The following is an 8,942-nucleotide window of genomic DNA, read 5'->3' as shown; positions in this document are numbered from 1 at the left end:
ACCAATCCAAGCTGCCTCTTGATATAAGCTATCCATACACCAAGTTTGGTGTCAATAGGCCAAAGCAAACTCAAGTTATTGAGCGGAAACTGAATTTCTATTTTTAGTAACAGTGACCTTGACCTGGATCACAGACACCTGGCTAGCAATCCCAAGCTGCTTCTTGATATAAGCTATCCATACACCAAGTTTGGTGTCAATAGGCCAAAGCAAAACTCAAGTTATTGAGCGGAAACTGAATTTCTATTTATAGTAACAGTGACCTTGACCTTGATCACAGACACCTGGGTAGCAATCCCAAGCTGCCTCTTGATATAAGCTACCTACACACCAAGTTTGGTGTCAATAGGCCAAAGCAAACTTAAGTTATTGAGTGGAAACCAAAAGTTGACGCCCGCCTGCCTGCCCGCCCGCCGACTTCGGCATTACAATAACCCGGTTTTCGTTGAAAACCTGGTTAACAAAATTTTATTTACAGAATGAAATAAATGGAAATAAAATATATTTTCTTAATGAAAAAAGTGCACCACAATATACAAGTAAATTGGAACAGTTGGGTAAGATAGCCCCATTACTCTTTGAACAGTCAAGCTAAAAATGATTGGTATAAAATTTTCCAAGGAAATAACTATAAGTCTAATAAGATACTCACTTATAAATTATGCATTGTTGACAATGCATACATTTAAGTAAGTTGCATGTAAGTTTAACAAAATATCTGTAAATTATTAACTTGCAGATGTGTTAACTACATGTATAACTAAACAAATTTTTTTCTTCCATGCCTTCCCTACATGATGGTTTCTTGTTATAACAAAAGTTTTAACAATATCAAACAAGAAAATTCTGACCACACAAGCCAAGTCAAACCAACTTGAGGAGTACCTTTATACTTTCAGTAGGGCTATGTACTATGAATCAACCTTTAATGATTGTTCCTATGTCTTTCAAATCTAGTGTAGCCATGTCCACGGGAACATAATTATCTACCCTTGAATCCCGATAACTCACATTCTTTCTGTATTTTGTTGCTATGGAAACAAAGTCATCCTCTGACAGACTGTCAACACATAACTTAGAAACACCTTCACGATCAACTCTCTCCATCAAATAATCCAGCCCCGATCTTAGAATATCTTTACAAGCTATCTTAACATCTCTCAATTTGTACTTTTGCTGCATTTGAAAGTAGTTGCTAGGTAATGTTATTTTATAGAAGTAGTATGGATAAACAGGGCTGTAGCTACTCTCCGATTCATAATCTGTTATTCCGTCACGATTTACAGCGTTTCTATGGAAATGGTCGTTATGAAGATGTAGTTGATGTCGAAGTTGACCAGAAAAGTCGCAAGACTCACACTTAAATCCTATACCAGGTGATAACCCTGTAAAAACACATTTTAAAATTGTTATAGACATAGATATATAGCATCATTATCTCAAATTGAAATCTCATTATGGTAGTCTGGACACCAAGTTAAGTACTTGAGATGGTGGAAAAACCCATTTTATTAACAAAATATAGCTATTTCTGTTTTTTATGAAATTTCTAAAATGCAGATTTAATTAAAATTGTTCAAACCCAGACTTCAGCACATCTCAGCAGTAGATCTTGATAATTAAAGAACAAAATGTATGTTCTTCTAATTTTCACAACAAAGTGAAAGAAATATTAAAATGCACTGCTTTCAAAAATAGCAATTAAACACAATATTCCCTGCCAAACCGGGCTAACCACTGTTTCCAACTTGCTATATATATGACTGAAATATTAATCAACTCATTTTCAGAGCTCCAGATAAGCTTTTGACCCAAAGAGTTTTTACCCCCAGTTTTTTTTTGAAAGGATACTTTAAATTTCAGAACTTATTTTCTCACATAGTACTCACAGAGTTAAATTTGGTCAGATGCGTATTTCATTATTTATAGTGCTTAAAATACCCAAATTCCAGTCTTATCTGGAACTCTACATGTTATAAAGAGACATACTTGCACGAGGTGTTTTGAGACGTACAACATCCAACTCTCTATTCTGGTGCTCCTTATAATGATGCAACACAACCAAGTCTACTTTCTCTGAACGAAACTTGCACCATCCACATGCATATATCTTAGTAACATTTCCAGCTTTCTGTTTACCTGAAATGTATTTGGTATAGAGAAAAAATACATGGACTCCTTTGTGACATGCTCAATTTATGCAAAAAATTCATTGAACAATATTACATAACATTCATTAAAGTTGAATACAATTCCCACCTTCTTCAAGAATATATACTGTGTCCCATTAAACCAAGCCGTTTTGCAAGTTTTAAGTCATTTTCAATAAAGGCATAGTTAATTTTTACAAGGAATATTTAAGTTGTACAATAGAAAAATAAATTCCAAATCATTTTCTTTAAGATTAAACAATGCTGATTTGTTGCTCTGCAGGGATATAAGATAAACATAGTGCTACCTGAAGTTTTTGTCTTCTTTGAATGTGCTGTATGACTATCCATATCATCAGATACTGGTTTTTTCCCACTCCGTTTCATAAGATAAAACAGTCTACCATATAACTTATTGTAACACTTCACACATAACTTTTTTCCATCCTCTTCTAATGCTGAAAAGTACATGTATATTTAAATTCCAAAGTATCAAATTACTCAAATGTAGGTGTATGACCAAACAAACTGTTTGACATAGGCCCCAATGTGTTCCTCTCATAATTATTTAAGACTAAATCAGGTACACAAAATAAAACCAACAACCTACTTAACTGGAAAAAAAAACTAGAAAGGTTTTTGTCACAAAAACATATGTCTCCCAAAACTAATTATGGTCACTCATGTGAAGTTTTTCTATTCTTTTTAGCTCTGGCGGCCATTTTCTGCTACGAAGTGAAAGGTGCTGGTAATGTGCACAACTTATGTTGTTTCTGATCACTCCTGTTAAGTTTGGTTGAAATCCCACTGTGTCGGCTGGACAAGATATTTCTATTTTTAGTTCTGGCTGCCATTTTGTACAGGGAAGGGGAACGTGCCATTGATGTGCACAACTAGGGTTGGTACTGATCACTTATTAAAATCAAACCAGTCATTTGACCTTCGAAGGCCAGTCAAGCTTAATGCGGATGGATGGACAACCAGACAGACATCTGACTGAACAGGGATAAAGGGCCATTTCTATTGTTATTTTCTTTTGTTTAATAGAGGGCCATGCCCCCTTATTCTATTATTACAGAAAGAATTCTCTTTTGTTCTGTTTACAGTTAGATGGCCCCCTATCCCTATTCGGTAGTGCGGACAGACAAACGAGACAGCAAAGGCAAAAACAAATAGGTCTCCCAAAATTTTTGGGAAACATAATTATCTAGAGTAGAACATTACTGTAACATATTCTTTTAGGTCATGGACCTTTATCATTTGGCCATTTAAAAAATAAATATACATGTATATTACACTGTAAGATAAAGGGCTTTCTCAATGTTAAGTTTTATAAGTAAAGTCTTCAACATAAATCAGCTATATAGAGGTCACTGCTCTACAGAGGGTCACTCTCCACAGGTTACACAGTATTGACATATATTTGAGCCACGCCATGACAAACCAACATAGTGCGCTTGCGACCAGCATGGATCCAGATCAGCCTGCGCATCCTCGCAGTCTGATCAGGATCCATGCTGTTCGCTTACAAACCCTATACCAAGTAGAGAAACTGATAGCGAACAGAATGGATCCTGATCAGACTGCACAGATGCGCAGGCTGGTCTGGATCCATGCTGGTCGCAAACGCACTATGTTGGTTTTGTCGTGACGGGACTCATATGCAGCTACAATGCTCGTAACTAAACCTTAAGTTTGATGATAATTACAAATTTTTGTCATGCTGTAAACTATGCAAACTGTGATATAGTCATATAATTGTTGTATGAATCAACTGTTCAGAAATCATATTACATGTTACCTATCTTACCTTGGATACTTCTGTACTAAAGAAATCAAATGATTCTAACAACAGGGACTCAGCACAGTAATGGTATAGTGATAAAAAGTAATTCTAGAAAAAAATATATACTTTTTATATATTTTTTTCTAGAATTAATTTTGATACTATACCAATACAGTGCCAAGTCCCTGTGATTCTAACAGCAGATAGATAACAAATAATATTACCTAAAGAAGATCTTAATTTTCGTTGACTCTTTTTATTCGCTTTAAAAAAACGGAATGGAAAATTCCGCAAGAGCTGTTTTGTATCTCTGTCCGGACATGTTAACGAGGCACACTTGGTGAATTCTTTCAACTCGGCATTTAATGTTTCTTTACTAGTTGTCTGTATGAAGTCTTTATTTTCCAAATTACACTTTATTGGCGGTGTATATGTGCTCTCATTTTCTCTAGTATTCAAGTCATTGCTTGTTACAACTGGTCCCTGGTTCATCACTACGTTAAAGTCACGATTTTCAGCAACACTGTTTTCTACATCAGGATTTTGATGATTGCTTTCAAAATTATTATTTACAGCTGTTGTCATATCATCAGAACATTTGCTGTCTCTCAACTGATCTTCAAGCTGTTTCTGCCTGTAAAATAAAGCTGATTTGTCCAAAACTGTAAAGTACTACTATAACCTTCATCATTTAAGTTATGTAATTAATCAGCCATGCCTTAAATTTCAGACATTGTTGATTTAAAGATCCTGTATGTTGTAATAAAGGTTGTTACCACAATAAAGTGAAATTTTAAATATGTATATAATCATTCTTCTAAAACAATTTCAAAACATCAAAGAATATGTTGAATATGTACTGCAGTTGTTTATTTGCATTATCAGGAATAATTAAAATCTATGCATTCAATTCTTATTGAAAAATTTGGCTTAGACTTTATCGAAAATAGATTTCTAATTACCTCCCTTTATTTACATGAAATGTTAAATTTGGTAATATCTTTACAAATCTTTTTTGAACTTACAATATTGATAAATCTTCATTTGAGAATTAGATTTATGATATAAATCCACAAAAAAATGAGTCACAAGATCTAGTTTAGTAATCAATTAGCCATGCTTTTAATGTTAGCTTTAGATATTGACAATCTAAATGATTTCAGTAATGAACTGAAGACATATACAGCATATAGTCTTAACAGACAGTACAAATTAAGCTGGCTATATTCTTTTGGCATATGTCACAGTATAGAAATTTAACAGTAAATCAATACAGGCAGGAAAAATGTTTTAAGCAGCCTCATAGGCTCAGTAAGTTAAGTTGTTGAACAATATTTAGTGGGCCCAGACTACGTATTTTTTTCTCATCTTGTGACATAAGTCACATTATTTTATACTTCATGTCATGATTGCTGTAAGTAATCACAAAAAGATAAAAAAACATATTTGAGCCGCGTCACGACAAAACCAACATAATGCGTTTGCGACCAGCATGGATCCAGACCAGCCTGCGCATCCGAGCAGTCTGATCAGGATCCATGCTGTTAGCCTACCAACCCTATTACAAGTAGCAAAACTGATAGCGAACAGCATATGCATGGATCCTGATCAGATTGCGCGGATACGAAGGCTGGTCTGGATCCATGCTGGTCGCAAACACATTACGATGGTTTTGTTGTGACGCAGCTCATTTGTGTTAAACAACAAAATGTAATGACATGGTTTATAAATATGAAGTTACCTCCATGTCTTCATCTTCAACAGGTTTAAATGACATGTTTTACAGACAATATTATCCTGGTGAAGGTCATTTTCTAGGACATCATAGCTTAAACACTCGGTAGCTGATGTGTAGCACCAGTTATTTTTGTCATCACTACACACCTTGTGGCAACTTACACATACTCTACCACCTAAAAAAGTACAAAATACAAATAGCATAAAACATAAATATTAAAAAGTGTCTACTCTAGGAGGGGCAATAGGGGGATTCATGTGTTGTTTTCTTTCTTGGTTCAAAGCATTAAGTACCGTGAACTAAGAGGAGCACAGTATAATATTAATAAATTCTCACTTTTCGATATAATTAAATCCCCCGTTTTTGATGACTGCATAAATCTCTAAAACCAGTCTTTAACAGCGTTTCAGTAAAGAAATAGGTATGTTTTAAATTTCAAAATGACTTTAGAATGCAAGTCAAACATCCATTTTGCAGATTTGCAAAAGAATGTGATAACAAAATTTTGTTTCGAAATCTCAAGTCGTTCAAATGAAATCTAAAACAATGACCTCATATTATCATATGACATGTAAGGTAGAAAGATGGAGGAAAATTGATTGCATCTTACCATTTACTTCTGACACAGACTGCTTTACTTCCATTTTCTGTAAGAAACCACGTTAAATAATGATAATATTATAGCAATGTCATATCTTTTTTAACATTATCTCTTTCAGGTGACAGATAATCTTATATGTATATGACTATATATATATATATATATATATACAGAGCTCCAGATAATTTTTTTGGCCAAGGGGTTTTTACCCCTCAAAATTTAGAGTGAGGGGTAAAATGCAAATTCTGAAAAACTTAAGGGGTAAAATCTGTCAAAAAAGCATTTTGCATTTTTTATAAACAAATTAAACTTATTGTTTTTTTTCTTTTTTTTTTTTTTTTTTGCTTATTTTCTTTTTTTAGAAAAACCTTTACAAATTAAATACTGATTTAATGTGAAACAATACAAAACATGCCATGTAAAGTCAGACTGCCCAGAGTATACTGGAACTCAAGTTTAGGATACACAGCAAAATTATCAGGGCTTCCATTTTCAAAATTTGGAAGTCAAAGACTTCAAAATCTCTGATATTGGAAGTCACATTATAATAAAATTATATAGGTAAAGAAGGAAAAGTATTGATTTTGGGAAGTCACAGGCCAAAATGAAGGAGAAAATGACTCCCAAACTTTCACAAGTGGAAGCCCTGAAATTATTTTATTTTCTAGGAGTCAATATTTTTCTTTCTTTATTTCTGTTGGCATGTACCTTTCATAATATCATGTACTCCAGTTTGAACAATTATAGTTGAAATTAGAATTAAAGAATAATAAACAAATTTTTTTTATCTTTCCTTAAAATAAGTATTGGTCTGAGAGAAAATTATCCGTAACTGTAGACTGGGTACGAAAATATTGAGTACAAAACTGCAGGGGAAAAACATGTTATTTTGTTCCAACAACATTAGTTAAAAAGAAATTAATATATATTTTTGTTTATATTGAGGCATAAGCATGTCAATAGATGCCTAAACAAACGTAATACTGTGTTTACTCCTACGATGATTATCTGGCACAAATTTCATCAATAATTTCACAGGTTGATCTACGGGAGTTACCTCCCTAACATGCGTTGCTGACAACAGAATTTTTAGTTTTCAATGCAATAAAATGGAAATATATTGTATTTTCATGCTCAAAACATTTTCTTTATACATATCAAATGTTTACACTTCTATTCTTTCACGCATAAATTTTGACATACGAGCGTATTTTCATTTTGTTGTGCGTAACTGTGACGCACGAATTTTGAAAGTGATGCGTATTTTAGATTTTCTATGCGTATTTTACGCTTATACGCACGCTATCTGGAGCTCTGTATATATATATATATATACATGTATATTCATTGTTTATATTGTATGTAAATTATTAAGTGTTTTTTTCTCACTTAATTGGGACGATGCCTTAGCCTCGTGATTTTGGGAAAAATTATCACTAAAATTGCTAATTTGGGCAGTAAAAAAGCAGGTTTAAGTTTTTATTTTTGGGAAAACTGCATGATTTTAAAGAAATTTTCAATTGGGAATTCTGTTATAAAAGCTGGAAAATCACTGTTATGCTCCAGTCTCCAGATAAGCTTTCACAGGGTGAGGTAAATGGGGAATAGACTTATAGCCATCCATATTAAAATTGATTTGGAATTTAGAATTTTAAATTGACTTTAAATGCATTTTTATCTTGATGTTTCAAACTTTAAAGCCCGACGCATTTGAAGATGAGAACCAGTTGGTTATAGTCGGAGCTATTCGGTAATATGTTGGTTCCCATATTCAAAGTGTGGCGCATTTGAATAAGGCAAAGCTAGGTAGCCAATTGTGTATTTGTCGAAAGATTTTGTGAATGGAGTGAAACGGCGATAATCTTGATGTTTATTTCACCTGTCTTTACATTTGATTTGGATTTTAAATGCGTTTTGAGATCCACACCCAAAATGTCTGTCACGTGGGAGACGTTGAAATATTATTTTTTTTGTCAAAAAGACTTCTATTAAGTTCTTTTGTTATATCTGATAAGAATGTGTATGGGTTTAAAAATATACATTCTGTTTGGAATTAAAACGTTTTAAACTCCACACCCCAATGTTGAAGTCAGAGATCGTCCCTGTTGAAAATATTCATCAGTTTATAATTCAACAATTTCCATGTCCGATTCCAGTGATTTTTTTTTCAATTTTAAAAACAACCTGTGGCTTTCTGAAGGGGAAAATATAGCGCAGTAAATCAGAAAAGAGGGAAATCTGAAGTCAAATTTCAATAACTAAGAATGAAATTTAAGCACACATTTTATAAACTTTTCAATTTCAGTTCAATTTAGCATGCATGGTACAAAGCAGAGTCTATTTATAGGGACTTTGAGCTGCTCTCAAGTCATCATGGTTCTGGTGAAGAACTGCACAGGGCATTTCAGGGGGAAATATAAGCATTTTTAGGGGAAAATATATCTATTTTGGACTAGAAGCAGCCTTTATTCAGCTGTAAAATACAGGGAAAAAAATCACTGGATTCATTAACCAGAAAATAATACTCGAACTGTTTATATGAAACTGTATAAAAAATTATCAAACCTCTCTTTGATAAACTGATCTGATACACAAACTCAGAAAGTGAAAATATAAACACGCTGAGACGGCTGAGATTGATTGTTTACATTATTTCCCGCCATAAAT

At 33.4% G+C, this 8,942-nt stretch overlaps 1 protein-coding gene across 1 annotated transcript; it reads right to left on the bottom strand.

Moving 5' to 3' along the window:
• Nucleotides 1-451: 451 nt before the first annotated feature.
• LOC132740100 (uncharacterized) lies at nt 452-8,942 on the bottom strand. The gene is made up of 7 exons (XM_060727955.1): nt 8,841-8,942; nt 6,285-6,321; nt 5,678-5,849; nt 4,161-4,570; nt 2,459-2,608; nt 1,990-2,139; nt 452-1,385 (listed from the first exon to the last, which is right to left on the bottom strand). Exons 2-7 carry the CDS (start codon nt 6,316-6,318, stop codon nt 919-921), a joined length of 1,383 nt encoding a protein of 460 aa, XP_060583938.1. The 5' UTR covers nt 6,319-6,321; nt 8,841-8,942; the 3' UTR covers nt 452-918.

Source organism: Ruditapes philippinarum, unplaced genomic scaffold (assembly GCF_026571515.1).
Source record: "Ruditapes philippinarum isolate M1 unplaced genomic scaffold, ASM2657151v2 ctg2106_1_1_1_1, whole genome shotgun sequence".
Classification (NCBI taxonomy): Eukaryota; Metazoa; Mollusca; class Bivalvia; order Venerida; family Veneridae; genus Ruditapes; species Ruditapes philippinarum.
This window is presented reverse-complemented; position numbering and strand designations above follow the sequence as displayed.